The sequence below is a fragment of the Gracilinanus agilis genome, chromosome 4 (genome assembly GCF_016433145.1).
Source record: "Gracilinanus agilis isolate LMUSP501 chromosome 4, AgileGrace, whole genome shotgun sequence".
Classification (NCBI taxonomy): Eukaryota; Metazoa; Chordata; class Mammalia; order Didelphimorphia; family Didelphidae; genus Gracilinanus; species Gracilinanus agilis.
Window position 1 is genome coordinate 203,372,641 of NC_058133.1, and position 16,223 is coordinate 203,388,863.

Here is a 16,223-nt window from a genome sequence, read left to right on the forward strand (position 1 = left end):
TCTGTGTCTCTCTCTCTCATAAGGACTAGGCAATAGGGGTCAAGCGACTTGCCTAGGAACACACAGCTAGGAAGTATTTGAGGCCAAATTTGAACCCAGGACTTCCCATCTTTAGGCCTGGCTCTCATTCCACTGAGCCACAAAGCGATCTCCTCTAGTGCTCTTTCTACTATAACACACTGCCCTTGTTTGATTATCTTCAGTGTTTATGACTCACTTGTCCATTCCATTGAGTTATCACTGACCACAAAAAATGTCTTCCTTGTATCCAACTGGAATCCATTCTGACTTCATGTTGACCCATTGCCATTTGTTTGATCTTCTCTGGACACAAAGAACTATTCATTTGTGGCTTTGTGAAGAGAGCTGTAGCCTTAGAATCAATAGATGAATCCTAATCTCTAGCTCTGCCACCAGTTTAGTTAGCTGTGTGATGGTGGGCCAGTCATTTAACAGTTCTGGGCCTCCATTTATTCACCTGTAAACTGAGAAGGCAGGGGCTAGATAACCCTGCTGAAAACCCTTCAAATAGAAGAAGAGAGTCATTAAATAACCTCTTAACCCCTTCTCTAAGTTAAATGATGGGATCCTTTTAATAACCTTTATTCATCTGAGACAGTTTTCCCCCACCAAGCCTATACCAGTCCTCTGAACCTTTTAAAGTATGGTGACCAAAACTGGACCAAGCAGAGGGCTCAAATCAAAGTCTGACTAATGTGGAGTACCACAGAGGGATTAGTATTTAGCCCGTGGGTGTATGTCATGCTCCTTTAAATAACGCCCCGTGCTAGACTGAACTTTTCACAGAAGCTCCACGGGGCTGACTCACATTCACTTTGGGCACTTAACAGTCTGCCCGTTAATCCAGGAGGGAATCTATAGAGAAATGGGTTCATTAGTAGGGCAAGATTGATTTCCCTCTTTTCTTTAGAAAGGAACAATAGCATTCCTTTTTAAATTTCTCTGCAGATTTTAAGTTAATAACATTTTATTATTATTATTATTAAGTTAACAATTAATGTCATTAATCTAATTAATTATTAATGTAATTAATAATTATGAAGAAGGCTCACTGGAGTTGCAAATGATCATGGGGTTTTAGAATTAGAATGATTTTTAGAGATCATTTAGTGCTAAAGTTCTTAAACTTGTTATTCAGTCTTTGGTTACATCTGACTCTTTGTGACCCTGTTTGCATCTAGTATCTTAAGATATTGGAGTAGTTTGCCATTTCCTTGTCTAGCTCATTTGATGGATAAGGAAACTGAGGCATGCAGGGATAAGTGACTTATCCAGGGTCTCACATCTAGGAAGTATCTGAGACTGGATTTGAATTTAGGAAGAAAAAATCTCCTATCCCTCTTCATGGGAGAGTTCTATTTGTTGGGATTCTATTTTGGGAGAGTTCTAATTGTTGGGAAGATTATGTCAAACTTTTATCTGCTTTGTCAGCATCTTTTATCCGCTGCTTACAGCTCCGTTCTCTGGAGCCAAAGAAGATCAAGCCCAAGAAGTTTTCTCTTACCTAAGAAGGACCCTAATACTTCCACACATCCTCAAATGACATGATGTCAAAGCCCTTCACCATTCTGATTTCCCTCTAATGGGTTCTCTACAATGTAAAATTTATCCTCTAAAATTTTGTATTCTGAGGGGAATATCACTCTTGAGTAGGATACGGTTTGACCAGAGCTTCAATGGGATGCTTTAGAGGCCAGGAGATTGGAGTTCAAATATGGCCTTAGATACTTCCTAGCTGTGTAACCCTGGGTAAATCATTTAGCTTTCATTGCCTGGCCCTTATTATTCTTCTGATTGGGACCAATACAGAGCTTTGAGTCTAAGATGGAAGGTAAGGGTTTAAAAAATTAGCCTCTTAGTTAAGTGTAGCAAGAATTTGTTAACTTAGGTTACCAAGTCCTGGTATTTCTGTTAATGCAAGCTATGACTCTCCAATGTTAAGAATTTCTTGCTGTGTAAGCAATTTGATATGCTATCATACCCAATTCCTGTTTTTTATTTTCCTTTCCTTAATTGGGGAAACCCTAGACTTTTTTTTTTATTTTATTTTTTAAACCCTTAACTTATGTGTATTGGCTCCTTGTTGGAAGAGTGGTAAGGGTGGGCAATGGGGGTCAAGTGACTTGCCCAGGGTCACACAGCTGGGAAGTGTCTGAGGCCAGATTTGAACCTAGGACCTCCCATCTCTAGGCCTGACTCAATCCACTGAGCTACCCAGCTGCCCCAACCTTAGACTTTTGAGCTGTAACTTTTGTCATAATTAGCACCATCCCTAGGGATTTATTAATGAGCCAATGAGAGGAAAGAAAAAGGAACTTTTTCTCACCAGACGCAGACTGCCCAGGATTGAAGCCAGTACCAAACCCCAAATGTCTGGGTGCAGGAAAAAAGAGGGGAAAATACCCTGTAGCAAGTGCCCTGCTGGTGGGCTCAACCACATATCTGTTAATGCTAGATATGTAAATTCAAGAAGTAAAGGTCATTTTACAAAGTTTATCATAATTTAGTGCTTATTTAGGTCCCCATCCAAGATTTTTTAAATTGAAAATTGAAAAACTGACAAGAGTGGGAAACTAAGAAAAGGAAAGCAAGTTTCACGTCTTAGAGAAAAATTCCAGACCCAAATGAACTCCCAGAGCACAATTAGGGGTTCTCCTAAGAACCTGAATTAAGAACCTGGAAGTCAATCAACAAACTAACTTGTCCTGGGTATAAATTCTTTGGGATCTCTGCAACACATGAGGCACTTCAGATTTCCCCTATTGACTCCTGAAACATATAGGATGATCCAAATGGAGATCCAAACTCACCTGATGATGGGACAAGGAATTTTAGGGGAAAAATTAAGAAAAAAGCCCATATCATATCTGAAGATGTTTAGGGCTTCAAAAAAAGCTTAAGGACTTCCAAATGATTGGAATTAGACCTTCAAATCCCAGATAATTCCTTAGGAGTAACAATAATGATTGATTCTGGGGACCTGTGGGGCTGTACTCACCTTTTCCCTCTCCCAGAAAGGGACCCTTGCATACTTGAACCTAAACAAATAGGATCTGAGTTCAATGTTGGAGGAAACTGACCTTCAAAGAGAGAAGTCTAAGCTCTTTTTCTTATTCTTTTTCTCTTTTTACCTTTTATTCCTGGGGAAAAAAATTACTTAGATCTTAGGCTGGCTCATGACTAGGGTGTCCCTCCACAAAATGTGGAATTTAAAAGTCCACAAAATATAATGTAGAATGAAGTCCAGAATAGCTATTTATTTCTTCTGCACAAAAGAAATGTTTACTACAAGAAACTCAAATGACCATGAACAAAGGCTTAAACAAATGGAAATAACTCATAACTATTGTGATACTCTCCCAGAAGATGAATACTTAAAATACTAAAATACAAAGTATTTGGGGATTTGCCAAGTTAGCATTCCCCTTTCATTTTGTCTCTTTTTTGTCCAAATAACTCCCTCCAGGTTATCAGCCTTCTGGCCATTCTGGCAAATGTATATGCTTTTGCAGCCATGAGCTCACAGTTTTACATTTTTGCCAAAGTGGGAGAAAAGCTGTACCTTCCCCACCCCTCCTAAGAAGTTCAGGAATTGGACTTCCCACACAGTGAGTTGAAAGAAGAGAGACAAGGCAGGCTCATTCTTTTTAAAATTCTACTGAGTCAGCAGCACTTCCTTCTCAGTGGCCAATAAGGAGATGCTTAGCCATTTCAACATGCAAGTCCTTTAACACTGAGCCACAGCATGTCCCTAGAAGCTGCCAGGGGATCACAACTCAAGGTCCTCTGTAACACTTTCCCTCCTCTCCCCATTTATTCATTTATTTATTTATTTTATTTAAAAATTTTTTTTAAACCCTTACCTTCTGTCTTGGAGTTAATACTGTGTATTGGTTCCAAGGCAGAAGAGTGGTAAGGGCTAGGCAATGGGGGTCAAGTGACTTGCCCAGGGTCACACAACTGGGAAGTATCTGAGGCCAGATTTGAACCTAGGACCTCCCGTCTCTAGGCCTGGCTCTCAATCCACTGAGCTACCCAGCTGCCCCCCCCCCCCATCTCCTCTCCCTATTTAAACCAACAGTAGGCAAAGAAATATAAGTAAGTGTTCAGCATGAATATACAGGTGTGGCTCTTGGAGTTCCAATGGGTTTTACACGCAGGTCAATACAATAGCTTCTATAGAAAAAACCCAACTCATTACATCTGATGAACTATCTCCCTCCCTCTTTCCCTTCCCTCCTTCCATATCACTTCTAAGACAGAAGAGCAGGAAGAGCAAGGCAATTGGGGATAAATGACTTGCCCAGGGTGACATAGCTAGGAAGTACCTGAAGCTAAGTTTGAACCCAAGACTTCCCAACTCTAGGCCTGCTGCTCTATCTACTGTGCTACCTAGTTGCACTTCTTCTAATAGTCTTTCCACTGTAGCAGCACTTGAATGGACTCCTAGCTCTCACCTATCAGTAAGATAAGGTAATCTTACAAAGGTTCTGCCATCAGGGTCCAAATTTTTTAGCAGCTGTCTCAATAAATATGGGTAAGTGGGAAAGAAAGGTGGTTCAGTCGATAGAGAACCAGGGCTGGAATTGGGAGGTCCTGGGTTCAAATGTGACCTCTTACATTTCCTATGGTGTGATCTTGGGCAAATTGCTGAACCCCAAATTACCTAGCCTGTACCACTCTTCTGCATTGGAATGGTTACTTAGTATCTATTCTAAGACATAGGCTAAGGAATTTAAAGACTTTAAAATACAATTTTAAAATAAATAAAAATAATGAAAAATAAAAAAATATGGGTAAGTATACCAATTTGTGTTTGTATATTTACTTTTTAAACTAGACCTATGGTTTCATCAGTTACAGGGTTTTAGGCAAAAAACTTTTACCAATGTCGTCAGGTAACTTCCCTGCAAATTAAGAACTTAGGGAGTAATCTGCCATTGAAAGGCTCGCCCGTGGCCACACATCTAATGTGTGTCAGAGGCAGAGCTTGAACCTAGGTCTTGCTGACTCTTGAGATGACCATCATGTTCCTTCTCCACATCAGCCTGTCTTTTAGTTTACTCAGTGAAATCTCACTAATTGAACTAATAAGGGTGAATCAGAAAAATGTCAGTTAGAGAATACTCTGAAAGAAACACAATGTTCCAAAGGGCAGCATGCACTTTCATTTCAAATAGTAATATGTATGAAGGGATGATAAAATGTCAAATAGAAGATTTTGAGGGGCCTGCTTTAATATCTATAATGATTTGTAATTTGTCAATTCTTATAAATGTGCTTCTGAAGTACTTGATAGAATTAAAAAATAGTTTGTTCTCACATCGCCTTGAAATTCTCCCTGCGATCTGGTTTTGCAATATTAATATATTTAGCAAGTCCTTTCTTCGTAATATATATTTCAACTATTCAGTCTATAAGGATTATTACACCTTCTAAAGTGAGTCTAAATTAATGAGAGAGCCAAGCATTTTTATAAGATCCAGCATTGTCTTAGTTTGACTCCCACCCTTGTCTCTTAGGTATCCAAGCACCTGTTCTGTGACCTTGAGGGCTCTTTTACCCTTAAATCACCCTGATGAGCCTTCTGGGATACTCAAAGCCTTGTGAACACCATGAATGTAATCTATAGCTTTAACTGGGGCAGGTGCCTGGGGCTCTGTTCCAGAGTGATAAATTTAAAGGATTCTGACAGCAAAATTCTGGAGCATTCCCCACCCCTGAGGGGTTGTACCCCAACAAAGCTCTTCCCTCCTTCCCTTGGCAGCTTCAGTAGAGGCAGTCTTCAAGGTAGCTACATCCCTTGTCCCTGCCCCAGAACTTACCCAGGGTCAGCTGGCCCTTCAGAAGTGTTCAAAGATGTCATTGCTTAGTGGCTGCACCCACAGGAGTTCATCCATTCCATTCTCCTGTATTGCCCCTATGCCCCAGCTACAAAGTTTCCTAATTTTGACTTGAATAGAGTTATAAGATAGCCTCTGACCATTATGGTACAGTGGCTATTCAATCAAAAGTTTTGTGTTCAGATTCCAACTTTCAGAGTTTCCTATGTGACCTGAGGCAAATACTTAACTTTCCCGGGCATCAGTTTCCTCATCTGTAAAATTAGGGGGTTGGACTAGGGATCCTTTGAGATTCTTTCCAGCTCCAAGAATCTATGAGATATATGATCCTCTTTTTGTCATAAGAGTAGTTCTAGCCATTATCTTTCTCTGCAGAGTTCAAGGAGGCTTTCTCGTTGTTTGATCGGACACCAACTGGAGAGATGAAGATCACCTATGGACAGTGTGGGGATGTGCTGCGTGCCCTGGGCCAGAACCCCACCAATGCTGAAGTCCTTCGGGTACTGGGCAAGCCTAAGCCTGAAGGTCAGGGCTAGGGCCAAGGGTATCAAAATCCCAGATTTTTTCCTGCCTTCCAGTATCTAGGGCTACACCAGGACTTGAGCTGCTACTTCCTTTTACAAACCAGTCTGCTCCTCTGGCCTGTCTTCTTTCTTCTCTTTCCTCCATCATCACTCACCTCCTTTAAAAAGCCTTCCCTGTTCTATCTTTTTTTTTTTTTTTTGCCTTTCTATTATTCAATGTATGTTTGTTAAATAATTATCCATTCCTGCATATCTTACTTCCTCTCCAAGACAATCATTCCCAGGTCCTGGAAGGAGGCAGACACTCATCTTGGAACTCCAGTATCCAAAGATGTCAGGGTAAAGGTAACCTTTACCCTGAGTGTCAAGGTGGTTTTCTCCAGAACCTCCTTTATTTCCCTTTCTTGCCTTCACTCACTGTCTTCCTCCTTGGTTCTGGCTTTAGAACCAATTCATTCATGAGAGCTTAATAAAGGCTAGGGAACTGATAGAATGTATGACATACTGATGTCACTTCTATCAGCCATCTCTACTGAACCAGGAGGAGGGCAGTTAGTGCAAATCAAAATATAGGGCCCTATTGGAATCCAGATTGAATCCCTCTTCCACATTCCCGACCACCAGTGGCTCTCATTCCCATTTTCCTTTCTTGCCGTTAGTCTATTCCATGAGGCCACTGTGTTTGTGCCCTGATCTTGGCAGCACTTTCATTTGTCTTGGATTTTCTTAGACAGGCAGTACCAGGATAAACTCCCTCTGCCATGGGCTCCCCTGCCTTAATGTTCCCCTTCTCTTCCTCTAATCTCTCTCCCTGAAGAGATGAATGCCAAAATGCTGGACTTTGAGACGTTCCTGCCCATTCTACAGCATATCTCCCGCAACAAGGACCAGGGGACCTATGAGGACTTTGTGGAGGGACTTCGAGTCTTTGACAAGGAGAGTAATGGCACTGTCATGGGTGCTGAGCTGCGTCATGTCCTTGCCACACTAGGTATGGACACTGGAGGAAGGGAAAGATAGTTGGGGTGGTATGTGAGATGGAGTTGTAATAAGGGGAGAAATATTAGGAGCAAAATGGAAAGAGAAAAGGGCTAAATTGAGGTAGAAACTCAGTTCCCTGGCCCCTAAATGAGTGGCCCCTTCCCATACTCTCTTTTCTTCAAGATAAAGTCTTGTTTTTTTAAGTTTTTACTTTTCATTCCAGTAACAACTTTATGACAGAAGGGCAAGGGCTAAACAAACAGGATTAAGTGACTTGCCCAGGGTCACCCCACTATCAACACAGGGCCTTTATTTTTTTTTAAGTTTTTATTTTGAATATTTTCCCATAGTTACATAATTCTTGTTCTTTCCCTCTTCCCCAATCATCCCTAGCTCCCCTTAGCTGACTCACAATTCCACAACACAGGGTCTTTAAACATTGAGAGGGGGAAGGAAAAGGCAGGAAGAAAGAGGGATAGTAAAACAGAGAATCAGGAGTTAGGAGACCAGGCTTCTAGTTCTCTGGTTTGCTTCTAATTCACTCTGTGACCATGGTAAGTCACCAGGTAATGTTTTGGGGCTTTAGTTTCTACATGTATAAAATGAAAGGCCTGAGCTATTATGGTCCATAATGCTCTTCCCAGCTCTGAATTATCTTTAAGTCTATGAGCCTGTAGGGATGAAAAGAAGATGATAGTTACTGGTATGGGCTGAGTAGGGCTCTCTGATTTCTGGCCTCTCATCTTGGGCTCCTCCCTCATGTCCCATCCCTCCAATCCTATCCATCCTTAGGTGGGATGTGAGACAAGGTGGGAAGGAGTCCCAGGGTCAGGAAATGGCCAATCTTTGCCTCTGTTCTTAGTATCCTTCTTTCAAATCCCTCATGAGAGATTTGGGGAAGAACTCTGTTCTTATATCCCAGGATATAAGATATAATATATATCCCAGGTCTTGGACTTGGGAATCTACTGGTTGGGGGAAGAAGATGGGGCTGGATGCCATCTACCTTATGCTGTCACTGACTCTAAGCTTGTCACAGGTGAGAAGATGACTGAATCTGAAGTGGAACAACTGATGGCTGGACAGGAGGATGCCAATGGCTGCATTAACTATGAAGGTCAGAGGAACAGGACAAGGGTGCTGTAGCCCTCTTCCCCAATTCCATTGCTCCCAGGCCTTTCCATTTATCCCCATGGAAGATTAAAACCTAGACAGCAACGGGGGCATGGGTGACTTCTTGCTTCTATTCTTGGTATCATCCTGTGGAAGAAGATAGGTTGGTATTGGGTAGGAGGTCAGAGTCTCTGAGTCTCTGTGGGGAGGAAAGAGTCCCTGATGCATGAGGTATTCCTTCTCAGGCAGGAGTAGAGGGTTAGGACTAAGGAAGGAACAGATGGAGGAAAAGTATAGAGTCAGGTAGTTGGGAGGCACTCAGGAAAGAGGGACCATGGCAGGGCCTGACTCTCCCCTTCTTTTCCAGCCTTTGTCAAACACATCATGTCTGGATGAATGGAGACCGTCAGGGTGAGTGCAAATTCCTCCACAGTTCCCATGGGGGATAAGGCCATTCCCAAGATTCTAGAGCACTGGGGGCCCAGGAAGCTGCTTCTTCTAGCCAGGGGTCTTTAAGGGAAAGTACCATGAGCACATATAATGCCCCACTGCCACATGCTCTTTTTAAGACTTTTAAAAAAACAACTTTTACCTTCTGTCTTTGAATCAATACTGTGTATTGGTTCCAAGGCAGAAGATCAGGAAGGGCTAGGCAATAGGGGGTAAGGGACTCGTCCAGCGTCACACAGCTAGGAAGTATCTGAGGTCACATTTCAACTGTCTTTAGGCCTGGCTTTCAATCCACTGAACATGCAGCTGCTCCTGTCCCTCTTTCTTACTCCTTTCTCCTTCTTCATGGTTCCCCTTTCTAAACTGTTTTCCTCTTCCCTATGCCCCTATTTATTCTGCTGTTCACCAGCTACACAAAGCTGACTACCTTGGCCTCTCTCAATTCACACACATTTCTCCAGGTATGGACCTTTTTGTCTATGTTAATGGAAAAGGGAAAGCAGAGCCGATTGTTTAGAGAAGCCCTAGTATCTAGTCCTGATCTCATCCTGCCCTTCTTTCTTTTGCTATATCCCCCAGGCCTTGTCCATGGGTTTCTTTTTATCCTTGACTTTCTCTCTAGATTCCACCATACTCTAAAATGTAATGCTTGAGGACTTGGTAAGGGAGCCACTGCCCCTCACTTTTCTCTGTGATTGCCTTTTCAGGTGCAAGGTGGTCTTTTATTGCTGATGCTAAATCAGGACTTATTGAACTCTCAGAAGAACAGTGGAACTGGAGTCAGAGGGACCCAGGCCTGTCATCCTATCACAGTTATGAGAAGCCCTTTCAGCTTCACAGCCACCTTTGTAAATAAACAACCAGGCACTGTCCTGGATAACAGCTTGGAGTCTATTTTCTGTGATGTTCTTCCCATCCATAAATGAAGTCTCTCCCCTCATATCTCCCCATCTTGGTCATCAGTTGGAATAATAGGGTTTAAGGCTGGGGACTAGGCCAGGTGATTGCTCAGAGAATAGTGGTGGGGTCAGAAATGTAGAGGGTTAGGGTTTTAGGGATCAGAAATATTTATGGAACTTAGACTTCTGTTCTTATTCACAATAACACTCTTCTTATTCTTGTTTCATTCCTCCTTCGGCTAGGTCTAAATGACAGGAAGTTAATGATTGGGTATGGGGGTGGTGGTGGTGGCAAGGACAGAGTCTAGACTCAGAATCCTCCCAAGTGGTCATTTTCCTGTAATGGGATGTTTGGGCTCCTATCCCCATTATCCGAGATATCATAGATTTGAGGCTGGAAGGGACCTTAAGAGTGTAAGGATTAAATTTTAATGGTTTGGCTAAAATATATAAAGATTATAAATAATAATGGTGGTTGCTGATTCAAAGTATTATTGCTCAAAGTTGAAATGACTTCAACAACTTTTACTTATAAAAGAGGTGGAGTGAAAGCAGAGAAATACAAAAGGGTAGAGAAGACATTAGCCTATCTAACTAAATATTGCTCTGGTGCTTGACTCAGCCAGGACTTGTTGACCTTCAACAGTAATTAAATTCTCTCCAGAAGACAGAAAGGGAAAGCCAGCTATCCACTAACCCAAGTTCCCTACAAGAGGCAAGTGAAGACAATGACTCTATCTGAAGGTAATTCCTTGAGGTCAACTTTCTTCCTTGAGCTAACCTTCTTCTTGAAGCTGACTTCCCTCTTGAAGTCCAACTCCTTCTTGAAGTCAACTTCCTTCTTGGAGTCGACTTCCTTCCCTAGCTCCAGAAATTCAGGGCCTTTTATAGTGGGTTCTTGTCTCTTCCCCTTTTCACAGGGGCCAATCACAGCCTCCAAATTGTCTAGCACTGCCAGGGGGGGTCAGTGTTTGTGGGAACCAGTTCTCACCTTCTGGAGGGGTGAATACTCATCAAAAGGGTTCACAGATTCCTGGCTGGTTGAGTTTCTGAGGGTGTGAATTCTCTAAGTAGTTTGTGAGCTCCTCCACCTAGTTCAAGCTTTTGTTGATTCAATCAAAAGGTAGATAAAGGAGAGTTAATCCTGTCTTCCCTATCCAGTGAGGTACCAAGTAGGGGTACTTAAGTTATTGTTAACCAAAGTGTTAGCTCCAACTAGGCAAAGAGAATAAAGGATTCCCTTTCACAAGTGGAAACTCAAAGAACAGAATTCCCTTTTACAAGAGGCCATCAAATCCAACCCTTTCATTTTACATAGGTGGAAATTGAGATCAGAGAGGTTAAGTAAGTTAGGAAAGGTCACATAGCATTAGGGGTGGGTTGTAAATCCATATGCTCTGACTCAAAATCCACTGCTCTTACCACTGTTCCATGTCTTTTTCACTCATTCACCATGGGCATCACAAAGGCTCCTTACTGTTTATTTAGGTAACCTCATTCCCAGAGCCCAAAGCTCCTAGTAGGATGTAAGGTCCTTGAGGGCAAAGATGGTTGTGATTTTAAAAAAAGTTTGTATTGTATTTGTTTGTATTTCTAGGATCTTACATATAGTGAATCCTGATTAATTGGATGCCAAGGACCCTAGGCCCTATCACCCTAGAGGAGATTGCCTCAAAGAGCATTCCCATTGCACACCGCTCCTCCAACTTATCCCCTTCCTAGTGATTCACCCAAAATTTGTTCTGTACCAGCTGTGGCCAAAGAGACACTCAGCTAAAGATGAGGAAAGTGAAGGGGAGATTGAAAAAGAGGGAAGGAGAAAGATGGAGAGATATTGAGGTAGGAAGAAATACACTTATGACTTTCAGGAGTGAGCCAGTGTCAGCTCAGGAAACAGGGACTTGGTTGCCCCAGTATGGATGTCCACCTGTTCCTAGGTCCCCAACCATCCCCCAGCCAATATTTGGATCTCTCTGTCCCTTTTCCCCCCAACTAATCCTTACTTGGTATTTATCCTCCTGTCCCTATAACTTATCAGGAAACCGGCCTTTACTCTGGCCTCTATGCATCTAGAATTTTCAGAGGAGATGGATGGACTTCATCCTTCTTGTCCTTCTTGACCTCTCTTATTGTGTCTCATATGCCAGTCACTTAACAGAATGAACCACATTTCTATAGCAATGTAAGGTTTTTGAAGGACTTTCCATCAAATAACCCGGTGAAATAAGTAGTATAAGCATGATTATTAGTTAGCAAGAATTAACTGAGCTAGGTGACTGTTTCTGTACTAAGGGCAGTGGAGGATTCAGAAAGATAAGGGATGAGCCTTGTCTTTGAACTTAAAATCTTAACTAGAGAGGCAAGATGGACATACATACAAATATCCTTTGTTCTTAAAAATTCTTTCCACTCCCAGTTCCTACCATTTCACTTTGTGTCTTACCTTGGCCAAGTCATTTCCTTTTTGGCCCTCAGTTTCCTTCTTTGTAAAATGAGGGAGATAGACTAGATGATCTCTAAGGCCCCTTCCAGCTCTAGCATTCTGTGGTCCTATGGTTCTATCATTCCTTTTGTTGGTGTTCTTCTTCTACCTCTCTAACTATTCTTTTTCTGCCATATTATTGGCTCTTCTTTTTCCATCCTCTCACTTAACATTTACTGTGTATGTGTGGCAGGTGAAGGATACAATGACTAAGGAAACAAGGTTTCATGCTTCTGAGCATTTTGATTTATTAAGCAATGCATGCGAAATGCCTAACAAATTGGGACCAGGCCCCTTCCTCAGCTTGGGGATGACCCCTAAATATAGGAGGAGACAGGTTTTTATACATTAAGAAATTAATCAAATAAGGCAAATTAATTAAAAGAAAACAGTGAACTAGGATGTAACATTAGATAATCTGATTTCTAATTGAATGAACAGTTAGGAACTTTCCAAGTTGGGAAAGTAAGAGAAAACAGATACAATTCCTGAATTCAGAAAAGAGGTGTCCCACTCCTCCCAAGTATTTGTAAAGAATCAAAGGAATGGGAGCAGCTAGGTGGCTCAATGGATTGAGAGCCAGGCCTAAAGATGGGTTCAAATCTGGGCTCAGACACTTCCTAGCTATGCGACCCTGGGCAAGTCACTTAAACCTCATTGCCTGTCACTTATTGCTTTTCTGTCTTGTAACCAATACACATTATTGTTCCTAAGAGGGAAGGAAAGAGTTAAAGGAAAAAGAATCAGAGGAACATGGAAACAATAACTGACTGATCAATACAAGACTTATTTTTAGATAAGACATATGGGTTGCTTGAGATGTACACGTGTGTTAAAACTCTGCATCAATCTTTGGTTTCTGGTTAGCATAACCTAGGTCCTTAGTTCTCTAAATAGCAGGTAAAGGCATTCCAGCTTCCTAGCCATGCAGGACTAAGTCAAACAGTGCAATAAGGTTTTCTCCCAATTCCCACAATTGAATGACATTTTTTCACAAAACAAATTGAACTAGATCCATAACTGAATAGACACCAAGCTAATTCCAGAATTGAGACACCAGATGAATTCAATGTGGTTTACTCAATTCCTATAATAAATCACTTGCTGTCCTAATCTCAGTTCCTTCCATTTCCTCAGAAGCTCCTCAAAGATTAGATCTGGATCAATTGCTTTTTGTTGACTCATTACAAGAGGGACCACCACATTTCAACATAACCTTATCTAGGGGTTATTGTGGAGCACTGGGATTACAGATGAAACATGAAAGCTTTTGACTTTGTCATCAAAGAGTTTATGACCTTGTTGGGGAGTACAAAAGGTACACAGAAAAAAATAGAGACTATGTTATGAAATTGTATAAAAGGCAGTGATGATAAGAACACTGGACTGGGAGCCAGGACACCTGAATTTTGTTTCTCTTTTTGTTGTTAGTTGACTGTATATCGTTGATGAAATTATGTTATTTAAATTTCAGTTTTCAAATCTGTAGAATGAGAGGGTCAGACCTAACCAGTGATTCTAAGTGCAAGCTAATGTAGTCTACATTGTATTTACTGAAGAAATATGGAATCTAGAATTGATCAAACTAGGAAGGGAGGGAGGAGAAAGGTGAGTTTTGAGCCAGGTCTTGAAGGAAGAAATGCCATCAACATGAGGCTGATGAATTCAAATGGGAAGGAGAGAGAGAGACACCATAGTGTAATGAATCTAGAATCTAGAGTTCTCAGTAATTGAGGCTGATTACTCTTGAGCTGTACTCCCCATTCACAGACTACACCCTCCCTGAGTCCCACACATATTCCCTGTGAAGGTTACCCAGTAGATTGGGGAAAGCTTTATGGTGTGAGGATGAGTCCATTGCTCCTTTCTGCCTTGTCCTGAGGCAGTGTGGCTCAGTAGAAAGAATTCTAGTTTTGGCTTTCAAACCTGGCCGTGTCAGTTATCATCTCTGACCTCAGTTTCTTCATCCATAAAATGAAGGGTTTAGACTATATGACCTCTGAGGTCGCCTCCAGCTCTAGACCCAGAATACTTTTAGAGTGGACTGATTAGCTCTTTGGGGGTTCCTTTTGTTGGTTGGCTAACTTTGGGCCTGAGAGACAGATGCCACTCCTAGAGGAAAGGGTAAGTGGTGTGGGAGGAGAATCACTGTCCCAGGACAGAGATAAGCAAGTCTCCAGCCAGAAGCCAGTTTAGGCGCCTGGTGATAAGATGGTGTTGAGAAGTGATGGGACACAGAGCAGCAGTTTATGAATAGGGGAAGAGGTGTCTCAAGATGGGGAATAGGGATGGGAAATTGTTGAGGGTGCAGAAGAGTTGGACAGATGAGATATGTGTAGCAAAGATGATCTGGAGTTCTTCCCACAGAGCTGGGCATTTGCATTGGCCCTTTTCTTTGGGACATGAGCTCCAGTCCCTTGTAAAGTAACCTTGCATGACCCAGCAACTCTTGATTTGTCCCTTGATCCCCTTGACAGTGGTTAGATTAAAGATGATTGTCTCTGCTGAGCCAGAGGACTAGGAGTCAGTAGGACATGGGAGCAGTAAAAAGGATGATGTCCTCATCCCTCATCTCCCCCCTCCCCCCACCCCCTGGCCTTTTTGGATTTCTACCAGTGTTCCCTTTGACTAACAGCTCTGAGTGAAGAGGGACTTTCTTTCTTCTCCATCCAGTGGCAATGACAGCTATAAGCCCCCATGGCAGTGAGAATGTGTGGTTGCCTATGTATGCCTGAGTGAAACTCTGGCTTTCTCCTGCCTCTGGGTTTCTTTCCCAAACACAGGTCTGCAAATAGAAATCATCAACCCTGAGAAATATGTTTGTAACTTTGTCTTGGAAATTTGAGAGTTCTTTGTTCAGCAATGGTTGACCAGCTCATTCTCCACTCATCTGTCCAACTGATCCCCCTGAAGCACAAGTCCGACCATATCACCCCCTTATTCAATCAATTCCTCTTACTTTGAGAATCAAATAGAAAATCCTCTGCCTTTTAAAGCCCTACATAAAGTGACCCCTTCTTACCTTCCCAATCCTCTTACTCCTTATCCACTCCTCATACTCTGTGATCCAGTGATACAGATCTCACTGCTCCTCCAACTAGACATTCCATTTCTCCACTCAGCTTTTCCACTTGCTGTTCTTCATGCTTAGAACTTTTTCCTGTGTACATTTAAGCACACACAGTATCTCTCTACATACACACATTATACGTGTGTGTATGTCTGTGTGTACAGGACTCTCCCAGTTTAATCTTCATCTAACTTATCTGCTTTGAGTTGGGCAAGGATAAGGGTTTTATGTAGAGAAATCTTGTGTACTTTTGTAAAGAATTTGCATATTGCCCTGAAGAGTTACATATATATATTTTAGGAGGATTTAGTTTTGATATATATATGTAAAATGTGTGTATATACAGGGGGAAGGAGAGAGAGAGACATACACACACAAAAAGGAGACAGAGGGAGAGTGAGAGAGGGAGGGGGGGGGAGAGAGAGAGAGAAAGAGAGAGAGAGTGAGAGAGAGAGAAAGAGAGAGAGAAAGAGAGAGAGAGAGAGACAGAGAGACAGAGAGAGAGAGAGAGAGAGAGAGAGACAGAGAGAGAGAGAGAGAGAGAGAGAGAGAGATTGAGAGCGAGCGCACATGAGAGCACTTTTACCTTGGCTCTAAGAAGCCAAAGCATGCTTAGCAGTCACCTCCTGGTAAACTGTCTTGGCCAGCAGGCTAAAGCGGGTTGGGTGGTAACTATTGAACCCCAGACCTGTGGGTGAGTTAGGGGTGTCTATCCCAGGCATGTGAAGACTTCCCCAGGTGGAATGGAAGATGAGAACAATTTGTTCCAAAGGCCATGACAATAATGGAGGAAGCAAGCACTGTCAGTGTTTAGAGCTAAGAGCTGGGTTAGACATCAAA

At 42.1% G+C, this 16,223-nt stretch overlaps 1 protein-coding gene across 1 annotated transcript in view; it reads left to right on the top strand.

Annotated features, from left to right (window-relative positions):
* The window catches only part of MYL4 (myosin light chain 4), a 14,476-nt gene extending 4,659 nt beyond the window's left edge, over nt 1-9,817 (top strand). Inside the window, exons 2-6 of the mRNA XM_044675129.1 lie at nt 6,221-6,389; nt 7,206-7,379; nt 8,409-8,486; nt 8,850-8,893; nt 9,640-9,817. Coding sequence (XP_044531064.1) covers nt 6,221-6,389; nt 7,206-7,379; nt 8,409-8,486; nt 8,850-8,878 — 450 coding nt within the window. The 3' untranslated portion in view covers nt 8,879-8,893; nt 9,640-9,817. The remainder of the gene's footprint in view (nt 1-6,220; nt 6,390-7,205; nt 7,380-8,408; nt 8,487-8,849; nt 8,894-9,639) is intronic.
* The last annotated feature ends 6,406 nt before the right edge of the window (nt 9,818-16,223 follow it).